General features: G+C 47.4%; 1 protein-coding gene across 6 annotated transcripts in view; it reads right to left on the reverse strand.

Moving 5' to 3' along the window:
* The window catches only part of LOC126983932 (segmentation protein cap'n'collar-like), a 119,747-nt gene that overhangs the window by 91,168 nt on the left and 12,012 nt on the right, over positions 1–16,567 (reverse strand). The window contains exon 2 of one of the 6 annotated variants that reach the window (XM_050837158.1): positions 10,197–11,264. In XM_050837158.1, coding sequence (XP_050693115.1) covers positions 10,197–10,781 — 585 coding nt within the window. In that variant the 5' untranslated portion in view covers positions 10,782–11,264. Of the gene's footprint in view, positions 1–10,196; positions 11,807–16,567 lie in introns of those variants that run through there. The other 5 variants (XM_050837157.1, XM_050837161.1, XM_050837159.1 and 2 more) reach the window with 5 other exon arrangements.

Below are 16,567 nucleotides of genomic sequence, written 5' to 3' on the forward strand. Positions count from 1 at the left end.
ATACCACTAACACCACCACCACAATTCCCCCAAGAAACTACCACCACTATCCTTACCACTCCCCTCCACCACCACCACCACCACCAGGAAGACCAATAAATAGTGGACGCAACATCGCTTTTATCACGACTGGGCTCATAATTGCCACATACATACGCCGAGAGAGAGAGAGAGAGAGAGAGAGAGAGAGAGAGAGAGAGAGAGAGAGAGAGAGAGAGAGAGAGAATGGAAGGTTATCTCTCTCTCTCTCTCTCCGCTAGGCTAGGCTGAGGAAGGGTCGTATCAGTGTTATCACATATAGTTATCTTGCCTCCCCCCTCCCCCCTTTCTCTCCGCCCCCTCCCCCCTTTCTCTCCGCCCCCATCTCCCTCTCTCCCTCCCCCTTCGCCTGTCAGTCTGTCAGTCCCGGTCACCTTCCAGTCCAGCCTCTTATGATCCCCCTGCAGTCCAAACAACTAAAACTACAAACAAACAAACAAATAAATAAACAAATAGATAAATAAATAAATAAACAAGACATCAAGAAGTGCATAGGTGGTTATTGCAAGGGGCGTTACTCACCTGTCCATTAGCATTAATTTTTTTCATATAACTTTTCTTTTATTTGATTTTTTTTAAGCCCTCCTCTACACACTGTTAGGTTAGTTAATAGTGTTGTAGACAGCATATTTATCTTTGTGTATGAAGGCATAGCGAAAAAATAGAGAAGGAATAAAAATAAATAAAAATAAAATACTTCGCCCGGTGGTAGCTACATGAAAAACAAGAACCTAATTTATCTTTGGGAATGAGTGTATAGCGAAGGGTTCAGCGAAGGGGTATGAGACTAGAACGAAGGGAACAGGAAGGAGAAGTGAAGTGAACAGACGGGAACGGAAGAAAAGGGAAGGGAAAGGATAGAAGGAGAGGGAAAGGGATGGAAGAAAAAGTAACATATGAGCCTCGGCCCTCTCTTCTCCCCTCCCAAGTTCCTCCTCCCTTCCCATGCCTCCCTCTTCTTTTCTTTACCCCTTTTTCCTCTCCCTTCCCTTACTCCTCCATCTTCCCTTCCCTCTCCCTCCTTGCATCGTTCGCGACCCCTTCATCTCCCTCCTTTCCTTATCCTTCCCTCCTTGCATCGGCCGCCTCCTACATCTCCCTCCCTTCCCTCCTTGCATCGGCCGCCTCCTTCATCTTCCCCCGCGTCGGAAAATAAACAAAACAAAGGCGCCCCTCGACTCCGGCTGGCGGTGGGCGTCCCGAGTGTTGGCATTGGCTGCAGAGTCAACAGCATTTTGGGAGTGTGTTTGGGGTGGCCTTGTGTGTGTGTGTGTGTGTGTGTGTGTGTGTGTGTGTGTGTGTGTGATTATAAAGGCTGAAAAGAATACACGCACACCCACCCTCATGCATGCGAGCTAACACACACACACACACACACACACACACACACACACAATTAAAGCCAACATCTGCAATAAGAACGAGAGAGAGAGAGAGAGAGAGAGAGAGAGAGAGAGAGAGAGAGAGAGAGAGAGAGAGAGAGAGAGAGAGAGAGAGAGAGAGAGAGAGAGAGAGAGAGAGAGAGAGAGAGAGAGAGAGAGAGAGAGAGAGAGAGAGAGAGAGAGAAAGAGAGAGAGAGAGAGAGAGAGATTGGAAACGGGAGATTTATGCAAAGATAAAGAAAGAAGTGTTGATGAATGTGGGACAAGGCCAAAGGAAGAGAGAGAGAGAGAGAGAGAGAGAGAGAGAGAGAGAGAGAGAGAGAGAGAGAGAGAGAGAGAGTTTGCAGGGACCTTGCCGTTTCATTTTGCCGTTTCACTCTCTCTCTCTCTCTGCTTCATCTTTTACTATTTTCTTTTTTTCCCCCAATATTTATAATTTACATCATTTCTATTTTTAGCGTCGTCCCCTGAAGTCTATTTATTATTATTTTTTCTTCCAATTTTCCTCTTAATTCATACACCAACGTCCATTTTCTTCTCTTCTTTTCCTTTTCATCCACTCAAACACAACGTCAGATTCTTTCAGTAATGGATGGGCAGAGGAACACACATACTTACCTTACTAACACTATTTCTTTCCTTCTTCTCTCTCACAAGTCACTCAAATTAAGCTTCAAATCTTCCAGTAATGCAGTCCGATATCGAGTGTTTTCCTTCCATCACTGACTATAATAATCTCCCTTGCTTGTCCATATCCTCTACAACACTATTTCTTTTTCTTCTCTTTTCAATTCAGTCTACATTCATTTGTTTCCCTTGTCAATTCACTTAAATCTACCTTCAAATCATTCCATAACATATCATCGGACACTTAATTCTTTCCTTCTGCCACTAACTAATCTTCCTTGCCCGTTCATGTCCTGTATTAACTATTTTTTTCACTTTTTTCTCTCAGAAGTCACTTAAAAACACCTTCAATTCCTTTTAAATGGATGCGATATTGACGGCTTTTCCTTTTCTACCACAAAATAATATCTCTTGCTTCCTCTGTCCTCTACTAACACTATTTCCTTTCCTTTCTCTTTTCAATTCACTCCAATCTACCTTCAATTCTTCAGTATAATCCATCTTATATTGACTGCTCTCCTCCCTCCTTGCCCAACAATGTCTTCTACTAACAATTTCTGTCCTAACTTCTCTCCATCCCTCACATATCTCCCTCAGTCGCCCATATCCACGTGTCCAAAGTGACGTCTCCTGCTCCACCTCCCTGTGTCCACCGCATCCCTGCTCCACTCCCGCTAATTGAGGCCGGCCGCTCCACCCTTGTTGTTCGTCCACTCCCCTAATGCTGCTTCGGGGGTTCTCCGGGGCGTCAAAGGGGCCGCCGCACATTGGTCCCTCTCAGGCTCTTAAGGCTCACCTCTTAACCTTTTGTCACGCCTCAGCCTTGGCATTAATTCTCGGTTGGCTATCAAGGCTCCCTACACGATACTACTCCTCCTCTTCTTCTTCTCCTTCTTCTCTCCAATTCTTGTGTGTTTCTCCCTCTCTTCTTCACTTAATCCTTCCTTCTGGTCAGTTCTCTCCTCTCTATCAAGGCTCCCTACACGACACCACTTCCTAACCTAACCTAACCTAACCTAACCTAACAATACTCCTCCTCCTCCTCTTCCTCCTCTCCAATTCTTGTGTGTTTATCCCTCCCTTCTTCACTTAATCCTTCCTTCTGGCCAGTTCTCTTCTCTCTATCAAGTTCTCATCTATATCCTCTCCATCCAGTCCTCCTTTCTATCCCTCTATCCAGTTCTAATTTCTATCCCGTATCCAATTTTCTACCACTCTCTCTCCTCGTGTATATCTCTCTCTCCTTCTTTCAGTTCTTCCTTTTAGTCTGTTTTCTTGTTTGTCTGTCTGTCTGTCTGTCTTGGAGTTCATATTCGACCCTTTCTCCTCCTCCTTTCCTTCCTTTCTTTCTTCTTCCAGTTTCTTTGTTTCTCCGTCTCTCTATCGGTCTATCTGTCTCCTAGCTACTCTCAAGCCTCCTGCCTTAACCAATCTTATTTCGACCTTCTGAGTCTCCACATCCATTTGTCCAAGCCTTCGTGACCTTCCAAGCTTGCTATGTGTCCTTTGGTCCCCCTTTCCAGCTCCCTCCACTCCCGCCTACCTTCCAACCTTCCGCCCTCAACCCTCCTTGGCCTTCTCATAGCCTTTATTTCCACCTCCTCCTTCCCTCGACCCTCTGCCACACCACCACTGCCCCCTCCCACACCACCACTGACACCCCTCCACACAACCTCACCGTCCCCATTCACCAGCGCCGCCCGGGAGGAAAATCTTCAGGGTCGTTGAAATAAACAATCAGGGAGAGGAAAATGTTCTCCCCGGAAAATGACTCCCGCCCACTGACTGCAGACGAGGGAAAGTTAGGCAGTCCTTCAGTTTATGGTTACACGGCTGAGTGGGTGATGTGTGTGTGTGTGTGTGTGTGTGTGTGTGTGTGTGTGTGTGTGTGTGTGTGTGTGAGGGAAGAATGAGGGAGAAGGGAAAGGAGGAGGGAAGGAAGGAAGGAGATGTGTGTGGGTGTTGTGTGTGTGTGTGTGTGTGTGTGTGTGTGTGTGTGTGTGTGTGTGTGTGTGTGTGTGTGTGAGGGAAGAATGAGGGAGAAGGGAAAGGAGGAGGGGAAGGGAAGGAAGGGAGGGGAGATGTGTGTGTGTGTGTGTGTGTGTGTGTGTGTGTGTGTGTGTGTGTGTGTGTGTGTGTGTGTGTGTGTGTGTGTGTGTGTCCTCTAGACAACCCATTTGCTTTCTGCTTAACACACAACGATTAAAAGTCTAATATTTCAAGGACAACAACAACAACAACACGAGCCACCCAGCGCCGCTCAAGGCCCACCAAGCCGGAACGCCGCGTGTCCAAGCAGCGATATCTAACTTAAACACGACCAAGAGACAAAAAGCAGGTACGTTTATATAAGCCGATACGAGTTATCAGACGCCGCGATAAGGGCCCCGCGATACGCCCGTGTGTTGGACTACTCTCGTGGGTATCGGCAACGAGGCAAACAACGCAAGCACTGGAGTCACCTTGGGTCAACGTGAGGCGCCTTGGGGACGGTCAGGACAGATTTGAGTGGACGGAATGAGGAAGAAAAAAACGGAGTGATTGAAAAACGGGAATGATAGAAATAGACCTTCGGGAACTTGAGGACAGGTGTGTGTGTGTGTGTGTGTGTGTGTGTGTGTGTGTGTGTGTGTGTGTGTGTGTGTGTGTGTGTGTGTGTGTGTGTGTGGATTGGGAGTGACTTCAGTTCGGTAGAGAAATATTCACCTAGTTTTTACGGATGTTTTTGAAGTACGTGAAACACTATCTTTGTAATCAGATAGAATAAAACACCCACTCACACACACACACACACACACGAGTTAAACTTATCATGCGTTCATCCCCCACACAACTTGTCCATTAATTAATACAAATGGACGGACTGATGGAGGAAACACACGGCCTCGAAATTGGAACAAGACAACACTCTGTCGAACCATTAGCTCACAATAGTCTCAAAGGAAGTCGACGGTCTTACATAACAACGAAACGAGCTCTGGAAGACAAGCGCATGGCGGGAGAGTCTGACAAGTGACCGAAAAGAAGAAAAGGAAAGAAGAAAAGAAAAGAATAGATAAGAAAATAAGAAAATAAGAGAAAAACAGAAAATAAAATAAAATAAAGCAAATAAAAGAAGGTTTAATGGAACAACGAAATGAGAAGTGCATGGCGAGTAGGCATTAGAGTTTGACAAGTAACCAACAAAACGATACTTTTAACTTTATTTATTTATTAGTGTTTGTTAACTGTCTAAAAAAAAAAAAAAAAAAAAAAAAAAAAGGAGTTGACGGTTTAATGTATCAGCCACGCACAGCTAGAACGTATGCCTTCAACAGCCTTTGGGGGCAACAGTTCCTTTTCACAACCGTCAAGCAGCCAGAAAACACATACGGAAACACCCACAAAAACCTCAGGAAACTCCGGGTGAGCTCTACTTCCTTTCACTTGAACAAAAAAATAGTCGGTACGTTTTTACGGGTGCCAGCAGAACCATTCACTGGGAGCGTTAATTCCCGCCCCGTACTTCCTTCTAGATAACTCGCGGCAGGCTTCGAGGAGGAACAATAGGGCTGGTTTCCCTTATCACGGTGGGAAGGTTATCAGGTGGGGCCCCGACATGCGACTGCGAGTAAGGGGAAGAAACTGACGGAATTTGACGGGCGGTGGAAGGAAGAGTGACGAAACTGAACTATTGAAGGGAAGAAACTGACGGATATAGGGAAGAAACTGACGGATATAGGGAAGAAACTGACGGATATAGGGAAGAAACTGACGGATATAGGGAAGAAACTGACGGATATAGGGAAGAAACTGACGGATATAGGGAAGAAACTGACGGATATAGGGAAGAAACTGACGGATATAGGGAAGAAACTGACGGATATAGGGAAGAAACTGACGGATATAGGGAAGAAACTGACGGATATAGGGAAGAAACTGACGGATATAGGGAAGTAACTGACGGATATAGGGAAGAAACTGACGGATATAGGGAAGAAACTGACGGATATAGGGAAGAAACTGACGGATATAGGGAAGAAACTGACGGATATAGGGAAGAAACTGACGGGTACAGGAAAAGAAACTAACGGGAGAGAGAGAGAGAGAGAGAGAGAGAGAGAGAGAGAGAGAGAGAGAGAGAGAGAGAGAGAGAGAGAGAGAGAGAGAGAGAGAGAGAGAGAGAGAGAGAGAGAGAGAGAGAGAGAGAGAGAGAGAGAGAGAGAGAGAGAGAGAGAGAGAGAGAGTCCCTTATTCTCAAGAGGGGAAAGCGGAGTAATTTGATCCGTAGCGCTGATAATGAGAGGCGAACACAGACAGACACACGAAGAGAAAGGAAAGCCGACGTAATGCAGCGTTTAATAGTATAGTGAAGAAGGCGATGGAGGGTGAAGCTATCGGGCGGAAAGGAGGGGAAAGTGGAAGCCGCGCGGGGTCACTGAGGAGAAACAAAAGGAGGAGAAAGGAAGGAAGAGAAGGGTGTGGGTGCGTGGGTGAGTCCGCCAGCGCCTCGGAAACCCACGGAGCACAAGACCAAGACCGCAAAGACTCCGTGAGCGTTTTTATCGGGGGACGAATTGCCGGGTTTTGCGTAACCTGGACCAGATGGCAAATTTGTAGTGACACGAAAATGCAAGAAGCGATGGAAAGGCCCGAGGCGACGCTCATGTAAAAACGGCTATTATGCCAAAATGATGTTCCGGAGGGGGATGGAAACGTGTGTGTGTGTTTTGCGTTAGCCGTGAGTGTGTGTGTGTGTGTGTGTGTGTGTGTGTGTGTGTGTGGACGTCAAGCACCAGAAGGAGTGATTATGTGGGACTGATAGTTCTGACAGACTTATCTCGAACGCACGCAGAATAAGAGGATGAAGAGCCTCAACGCAGCCATTATATACAACGCCTGACACCAAGGAAAAAAAGAAAAAAGAAAATAATAGAATGATAAGAAGCCTCAACGCATGACAGGAATGAAGAAAATAAGAACATAAGAACGTAAGGAGTCTGCAAGAGGCCGGGAAAGGAAAAGCCCGATGAAGTGACTAACGTGGTCATTATATATCAAAGCCTGACACGAACGATGAAAATAATGGATGATGAACGGATAAAAAAAAAAAAATAAAGATATGCTGAAGATACGAAAAAATACGAAAGAAAAATAAATAAACAAAAAAAATATACGAACAGAAAAATAAAAATAAAATATATAAAGAAGGAAAAATAGAAAACAAACAAAGAAAAAATGCATTGAAAGAAAGATATAAAAAAACAACAAAGACGAAAATAAAAAGCGGAAGCAACCACGAATAAAAAAGAAAAATAATGAGCGAAAAATTGAATAGAATAGAAAAAATAAACAGAAAAATATAATGAACGAAAAATAGAAGAAAAAAAATAAAGAAAAATGTATTGAAAGAAAGATAGAAAAAGCAACAAAGACGAAAATAAGGAACGGAAATAGCCACGGATAAAGAGAGAAAAAAAATAACGAGCGAAAATAGAAAAATAAAATAAAGAAATATACAGTGAACGAAAACCAGAAAAAAAAGGCGACGGATTACACACCCAGCGATAACATTAGGCCTATTACACACAAACACTGGTAGAGATAAAGCCTAACCAAACCTGAAGGGCTCCACAGCCTTCAGATAGCGAGGTCAACAGGTTCAGGTGATTCAAGGTGTTCTAATTTACCTGTATGCTCACCTGTGCCTCACCTCACCTGTACTCATGGGCAAGGTGGTTAATTAGCGTTCAGAAGGTGAGAAGAGGATAGGTGAAGGACGAGAGGGAAGGGAGGGAAGAGGAGGGAGGGAAGAGGATGGAGGGAATGGAGGGAAGGGAGGGAGGGAAGTGTTATCTGAGGCAACATTAACTGGTGGATAGAGTACAGTGCCACTCTCTCACTCTTGCTGATAACACACACACACACACACACACACACACACACACACACACACACGTAAGCTTGTAGTAATAAGTTTTGACAATTACACACGGAATAAAAAGTTTGCTCGTTTCCAGTTTGTAATAATATTTTGACTTGTAAAATTCTTTGGTCCAGTAATTTCACGGATGTTTTTGAACCGCCAAAGTCTGGAGCGAAAGAAGAAAAAAAAAAGAAAAAAAAAAGAGGGGGCTTGAAGGTTGGGCCGGGTGACGAAACCGTTGCTTTCCCTAAGAAAAGAAGAAAGAGAAGAAGAAAGAAGAAAAGAAATGAAGAGAACAGAAAAAGAAAAGGATGAAAAAGAGGAAAAGAAGAAAAAAGCCTAGGAAAGGAAAGAAAAAAACAAAAAAGACAAGAAAATAAATAAATGAAAAGAAACGAAAATAAAAGAGAAAATAAAATAATAAAATAATATAAAAAGCGAAGAAAAGAATGCGAATAAAAAAAGAGAAAGAAAAAAGTCAAGAAAAGAATGAGAACAAAAGAAAAAAAAAGTAAAGAAAATAAAAATAAGATAAAGAAAAATAAAATAGAACAAAATAAAGAAAAAACAATAAAAATAAAACAATAGAAAAATAGAAGGAAAACGATAAGGAAATCCAAGAAGCACCAACGCAATGTCTCCAAGGCGGAAAATATACAATTCCACTTCTCGAATCTAAATCCTCTGTATCATTTATATCACCTCGTTCGTGGACTCAAGCAGACACCGACAAATCCTTCTTCACAAACATAATCTCGGGGACTAAACGTTCTGGGTCTGCTTCACTGAAAAAAAATGGAACAATTCACGCCTATCTCAATTTACGCGACTTTCATTCATTCTTTCGTGTTTTCTATACTTCAAATTTGGCAATAAAACACAAACAAACGGAGTGACCTAACCAGCTCTCTAAAACACTGAAGAAGAAGAAGAGGAAGAGGAAAAAGAGGACTGAAAGACGACGTGGATGATGAGGGGAGAGGCTGGTCAAGAGGAAGATGAAGGAGAGAAAGCGGTGTAGGAGGAGATGGGGAGGGAAGGGGAGGGGTGAAGAGGGAGGCGCAAAAGAGAGGGAGAGAAAGATGTGGAGGAAGACGGTGAAGGAGGGAAAAAGGTGGCCAAATTGAAGGGCCGGGAGAGAGATGGGGAGGAAAACAGTGCTGGAGGGAAGAGAGGAGGAGGAGGACGATGAAGGAGAGGAAAGGAGGGAGGGGAGATAAATGGTAAGGAATGGGGAGAGAGAGATGAGGGAGGAAGACGGTGAAGGAGGGGAGAAGAGGGTAAACGAAAAAGAAAAAGGAGATAAATGGTAAGGAAAGGGGAGAGAGAGAGGAGGGAGGAAGACGGTGAAGGAGGGGAGAAGAGGGTAAACAAAAAAGAAAAAGGAGAGAAATGGGGATGCAAGGGGAGGCAGAGATGAGGGAGGAAGACGGTGAAGGAGGGGAGAAGAGGGTAAACAAAAAAGAAAAAGGAGAGAAATGGGGATGCAAGGGGAGGTAGAGAGATGGTGAGGAAGAAGGTGAAGGCGGGGGAGAAAATAAAGGTACAAGACAAGGTGGTGCTTCTCACGCCCCTAACTCACTCTCCCCTTAGTGCAGGCGGCGGCACGTGGGGGGAAAGGTGAGCAAAAAGCAGCTATTTATAACCAGGTGTGCGGCGGGAGAGAGAGAGTCGTGGTCACGCTCCTCTGATCCACATGTATGTTCGTGTGTGTGTGTGTGTGTGTGTGTGTGTGTGTGTGTGTGTGTGGGCGCTTTGCATATAATTTAGTGATCTAAGGAGGGGAAGGGCCGAGGAGTGGACGGGAGTCACCTTTGACAATTAAGGAAGCACCTCAGAGTGATGGGGAGAGAGAGAGAGAGAGAGAGAGAGAGAGAGAGAGAGAGAGAGAGAGAGAGAGAGAGAGAGAGAGAGAGAGAGAGAGAGAGAGAGAGAGAGAGAGAGAGAGAGAGAGCAAGGGGGGGGGGGGGACAAAGGCTTCCTCTGTATCTCCTCGTTATGGGCAGCAAACTTGACTTACTGAGGCCCGGCGCCTCCCGAGTTTGAGCAGGAGCCGCTAGGGGAACGGCCGAGAGGGAGGAGGGCACGGCCACGCCTCCTCCACCTTAAGTAACCTTATAATGAGCTTCGTGCCGCGGGTCATGCGGTGCAGCAGGTGGGAGGGGCGGAGCGGGGTCGTCAGGCGGCACCACGGGTTGGACTGTAAGACCTAAGACATGTTTAGCTGAGGCGAGGGTGTTTACCTGGTCATGTTGTGACCTGGGCGGCTTGCCGAGCACCAGCAGGTCCCGCAGCAGGGAGGGCGAGGGCTTGACGTCCTGGAGGTCGCCGGGGGAGGGAGCGACGGAGCGGAAGGCGCTGCCCTCCGACGGGACGACGCAGCACGAGTCGCTGTCAGAAAACTGGTGCGGGTCGGGGAGCGTGTCGAGACTGCGGCGGCCGTCCTCCGGCGTGAGCGGCGGCGCGAGGTGCGGCGCCGGGCCGGACAGACTCTCCGAGCCGACGCTGCTGACACACGGGGACGAGGCGGGTGTGTAGCGCACTAGTGTGGAGATGGAAGGCAGGGGCGTGCTGGCGGGCGGCACGGGGGAGGCGACGGGCAGCGGCGAGGGTAGCAGGCCCTGGGGAGGCCGCACACTGGGGGAGGGGGAGGGCGGCGTGAGCTGCGGCACCACCTGGACCGTGGGCGCGGCGAGGGTGCTCTGGGCGTGCGGGCGGAGCGTGGTCAGCTCCCCCGTCTCCGAGTCCCGGATGTGGGGCGGCTTGAGGCCCAGGAAGTCTTTGAGGAAGGCCCAGTCGTCGGTCACCTCGTCGGTGAGGTTGAGCATGCCCCGGAAGTGTGCCGCCACCACATCCAACTCCCCGGCGTCTCGGCACCACTCGCTTGTTCCGAGGCCCCCGGCGGCCCCTCCCTCCACAGCCGCGCCTCCCGCGTCCGCCTTATCCTTCTCCGCACCAAGCCCGGGGCCGGTGGAAGCCTCGCCGTCTGCGCCCACCACCTGTTGCCGTTCCTCTGCCCCGCGCTCCACCGTTCCGCTGGCCCCGCCAAAACAGTTCACGTGAGGGGCCGCCTCTCCTCCACTTGGTCCACTTCGATCCACCACGCCGACGTGCACACTACTCCACTTCACTTTGGCTGGATCACACCCACCACTGATCGCCGGCTGCGCGGTGCCACTCGCTCACCGATAGTTTTCCGCTGCACGACCACGACGGAGAGCCAAGACTGCTCGTTCCGCCTCGTCTAATTATTTAACAAGCAAGGCGTGACTTAGGAGTTAACTTTATGGCAGGTCAGTCTCGGTGTATTTCTGTAAGACAAGCATTGATTACAGGGTCGGCGCTGGGGCAGGGTGGGTGGCAGGAGGGCGGAGTGAGGGCCTGGCCGACCCGCCTCCCATTCAGACGTGCTCATCGGCGCCCCGCACTGGACTAGACCACGTCACATAAGATGAACAACCCGCAACGCCTCTCCTACCGAGCGACGGCCAACACGCAGGAGACTCTCACTACGTCCAGACGACACGCAAGCACGAGGGGAGGACGTTGGAAACACACCGAACACACCTGGCGGCCGGGCGCACATGGCCCCATCGTGGCGGCTGGTGGACACACTGACGGATCGCCTCAACCTCTTCCACTTTCTCGGCTGCAGTGCTTCCTGAGGCCGCAGCGCCCACTCCCGTCCACCTCAGCGAGGCGGGACGTGCCTGCGACGCTCGCCAATGACAGCGCAACACGTCTGTTCTCAAGAAGCTTTTTTCGTTTTTGTTTCCCCGAGGGTCGTGGCGGGCTCGAGCAGCGTCGCCAGCACACTGAGCCGCGGGGGGACGCAGCACACCTCCCGCCTTATCTCCGCTATCTCCAGTATCTACCGGGGCGACAGATGCTGCGCTGCCTTCTCGCTGCCTTACGGCCGGGAAGGGAAGGGAAATCCCAGACGCTGACTGATACGAAACTAAAGAAGACGAACTCCAACACACACACACACACACACACACACAAAAAAAAAAAAGTCATGTCAGTTCCTCATTTTTCGAGGAGTTGCCAGTTGCCGCACGGCCCCCGAGGCACACACACACACACACACACACACACACACAACCCCTGTCCCATACCCATCCCAGCCCCCTCCCCGCAGCCTCTCACTTCACATTCCCTCAGCCATTGACTTAAATTACGATCATCTGAGGCGGCGGGAAAATTGATAAACTCGGCTTCACGGAGAAGAGAAAACCCTACATCAGCGAGGACTCACTCAACCGCAAACTTCTCGCGTGAACCATCAGCCAGTGTGAATCGCTTGCGCATGATTTATGTCTGCCAAGCTGTGTAATTTACTGACTTATAGCGGGGGAGGAAAAAAACACGATGGAGAAATATATAAAAATGGAGAGTCTGTTCTTTTGTTACACCGAGGATGTTGATGGCACTGATGATGGTGAGGGTGGTGATGGTGATGGCGGTGGGGATGGTGATAATGGGAGTGGGGAATAGTGATAGGGTGGAGTGGTGATTGTGATAGTGGTGGTGGTGGTGGTGGTGGTGGCGTGTGTGACAAACAGATATAATGATCAGCTTAATAATTTGTTTCGTAATGGATAAGAAGTCTATCTAGGCACGTGGAAGAGTCTGTTACGTTATGCGGAGAAAGACGGAGATAGATAAGATACTGGAGGAAAAGACAGATAAAGAAAAGCAAGGAAAGATAGGTGAGGGGAATAAAATAATGAAGAGAGACAGAGAAAAAAAAATAAGAAAAGGAACAAGGAGGGAGTGAGTGAGATAGGAGAGGTGAGGAAAAGATGTTGAGATAGAGAAAAGGAAGGAGAGAGAGAGATTTGATGGAGAGGACGGGAAGAGAAGGAGGGAGGGGGTAGTGGAGAAGAGGAGAGGGAGGAAGGAGGTGGTGGATAGGAAGAGGGAAGAAGAGGGATGGTGGAGAGGAAGAGGGGAAGAGGTGAGAGAGAGAGAGAGAGAGAGAGAGAGAGAGAGAGAGAGAGAGAGAGAGAGAGAGAGAGAGAGAGAGAGAGAGAGAGAGAGAGAGAGAGAGAGAGAGAGAGAGAGAGAGAGAGAGAGAGGGGGGGGGCACTTCACCACTGCTGTAGGTTCACACAAAAGCTCCTGTTGGCCAGCGTTCCACAAGACTCATTAAGAAACTCCTTGACGCCGCCGCTGCACTAAAAACATTTAATTTCATGGGTATCTTTAGGGAGCAGGACAACAATACGGCCGGGAGGAGGAGGAGGAGGAGGAGGAGGAGGAGGCCGGAGGGACACATACAGTCTCTCTCTCTCTCTCTCTCTCTCTCACACACACACACACACACACACACACACACACACACACACACACACACACATTCAGATTTCACAATATCTCAGAAATAGATAAATAAATACACAGAGCGAGAGAGAGAGAGAGAGAGAGAGAGAGAGAGAGAGAGAGAGAGAGATTGTATATATGGAAAATCTTAATGTCTTCTTCTATAGCAAAAAGAAGAGAGTTAACGCATAGAAACATATCTTTGTAGGTCTCTCTCTCTCTCTCTCTCTCTCTCCAGTAGCAGGACAGACAGACGGACACAGATTTCCTTCCCTTTCCTTCCTTTTCCTCTCCCCTTCCCATTCCTTACCCTTCCCTCCTTCCTTTTCCTTCCCCTCCCTCCATCCCCTTTTCTCCTCCCTTCCCTCTCCCGCTTCCCCATCTACACACACTTCCTTCCCTCTCCTTCCTTTTCCTCTCCTCTTTCCCCTTCCTTCCTTCCTCTAACATTCCTCACCCCTTTCCCATCCCCCTTCCTCTTCCTTCCTTCCTCTCTCTCCCCTCCCCTCCCCTTCCCCCTTCCGCGGTGAAATACTCCCGCAACAGACCACATCACGTCCAAGCTCGGGCGGAGGGGGAAAAAACAGTGCAGGTGGAGTTGACTTGGATCTGCTCTGTCGCCTCTCCACTCCTCCACTCCTCTCTCTCTCTCTCTCTCTCTCTCTCGTATACCCGGGCCAAGTTAGTCAGTCAGTTAGGGAGGGAGGGAAGGAAGGTAGGAATGGAGGAAGGGAGGAAGGAAGGGAGGAGAGAAGGGAGGGAGGGAGGGAGGGAGGGAAGGAGAGAAGGAGGGAAGTAGGTAGGTAGGTAAGGAGATAGGCGCAAATCACACACACACACACACACACACACACACACACACAAACACTCAGTCACTCACGGTTCACGAATTTTGGCCAAAGTTTCCTTCAAAAAATAATTGCGAATCGCTTTGTATCTGCACTCTCTCTCTCTCTCTCTCTCTCTCTCTCAATATACGTTTATGGATCCGATAAATTCAACCCAGAACAACATATTAATAAAGTTCAAGGTTCATTTAGTGTGAGCTGATTAAGGAGTCGATATATATGCTAATGATTATAAACGAGTCATGAATCAAACGTGTGTTGTTGGTTGGTTTATTATTCCTTCAGATTTTGGGCACAAGCTTAGGAGACAAATTGAGTGGCGTTGAGTGACTCTTGAGACTTTGCCAAAAATAAACAAAATATGATAGACCAGTTTAGATTTTTGTTTGGTTTTAAAGGTTGTTATATAGTGGTGACTGTTATAACTACTACTACAATAATTACTACCACTACTACTACTACTACTACTACTACTACTACTACTACTGCTACTACTACCCCCACCACCACTATTGCTAATCTTACTACAACTACTGCTACTACTACTACTACTACTACTACTACTACTACTATTACTACTACTACTATTACTACTACTACCACCACCACTATTGCTAATCTCACTACTACAACTACAAACAATAGCAGCAATAACAATACTACCACTACTACTACTACTACTACTACTACTATTACTACCACTACTACTATTACTACCACGACAAGCTTTCGTTAAATATATATTGCGACTCCTATTATTTTATTCATTCAGACGGCGAGTGAGTGTATTTTTTTGTATTATTTTTCACACTCGTCTTTTTCTTTTTCTTCTTCTTAATACAATAGAACAACGGGAGAAATATTCCGAAACGTTCTTTTTCAATGGACGACGACGAACAGTTAACCGGTGAAAATAACGGTGTGCGAAGAGAGAGAGAGAGAGAGAGAGAGAGAGAGAGAGAGAGAGAGAGAGAGAGAGAGAGAGAGAGAGAGAGAGAGAGAGAGAGAGAGAGAGAGAGAGAGAGAGAGTTCTTAATCAAAACTACGACCAAAAACATGAACAACAACAACGAACGAACGAAGACATAACAGGAATAACCTCATAAATATCGGCAACAAAAATCGGCTTAAAAAAACAAACAAAAAAAAACAAGGAATCCAACTCCATCAGAGGTTTTCGGAACGCGTGTCTTCATGACGAGAAGGAGGAAGAGGAGGAGGTGGAGGAGGAGGAGGAGGAGAAGGAGGAGAAGAGAGTCGGTCCCGCTGCGCCTGTCTGTCTGTCTATATTTCTGTCAATGTCAGAATTTCTCGAGTGTTGACTTCTAGCCGCAGGAGACAAGGGGAGGAGGAGGAGGAGGAGGAGGAGGAGGAGGAGAGATGGAAGACAGGAGGAGGGATCAGTGGAGGGCAAGGGGTAGAGATGGAGAAATGGAAGGGAGAGAAAGAAAGGAGGGAGAGACGAAAAGGGCAAAAATGGAGAGAAAGGAGGGAGGGAGAAAAGGAAGAGAGGAGAAAGGGAGGAGGTAGAAATGGAGAGAAAAGAAAGGAAATGGAGGGAGGGAAGGAGGAAGAGGATGAAGAGAAGGAAAAGGTGGAGGAGGAAAATGGGGAGGAGGAGGAGGAGGAGGAGGAAGGAAAAGGAGGAAGAGGAGGAAGAAAAGGAGGAGGAAGGTGGAGGAAAAAAATAAATCTCTCCACTTCCAGAAGCTCCCTCTAGTTCTCTCTCTCTCTCTGTCTGTCTGTCTGTCTGTCTGTCTGTCTGTCTGTCTGTCTGTCTGTCTGTCTGTCTGTCTGTCTGTCTGTCTGTCTGTCTGTCTCTCTCTCTCTCTCTCTCTCTCTCTCTCTGCTGCATTAAATAAAATAAAATAAAAATAATAAAAAAAACGAAGGAAAATAAGGTCTGAAAAAACGTGTCCAGTCCAAACTTAACCTCAAATCAGCAAGGCGTGATATTATTCCTGCAGATTCCCGCGTTTCCTCTCGGCTATTTTTTTCTTTTGTTCTTTTTTGGGTGGTGAGGGGGAGTTGGGGGGGAGGGGGGGAAGCCTGCCTCCATCTCCTCCTCCTCCTCCTCTTCCACTTCCTTCTCCTATTTCATCTTCTCTTTCTTCTTCATCTGCTTTTCTTTTTCATATTCTTCCTCCTTTTGCTTTTTCTTCTGCTCTGTTTCTCCTTCTTCTCCTCCTCCTCCTCCTCTTTTTCCTGTTCCTTTTCCTCTTCTCCCTCTTCCTCCTTCCCCTTCTTCTTTCTTCTGCTTTCCCTCCTTCTTCTTCTTCTCCTTTTCCTCGTTCTCTTCTTCTCTTTCTCCTTCTCCTCCCTCTCTTCCTCTTCCTCCTCCTTCCCTTCTTCTTTCTTATTCTGATTATACTCTTCCTCCTTCTCCTCCTCATTTTTCCTTCTTCACTACCACCACCATCATCTCCTCCTGCTCTTCCTCC

Source organism: Eriocheir sinensis, chromosome 55, assembly GCF_024679095.1.
Source record: "Eriocheir sinensis breed Jianghai 21 chromosome 55, ASM2467909v1, whole genome shotgun sequence".
Classification (NCBI taxonomy): domain Eukaryota; kingdom Metazoa; phylum Arthropoda; class Malacostraca; order Decapoda; family Varunidae; genus Eriocheir; species Eriocheir sinensis.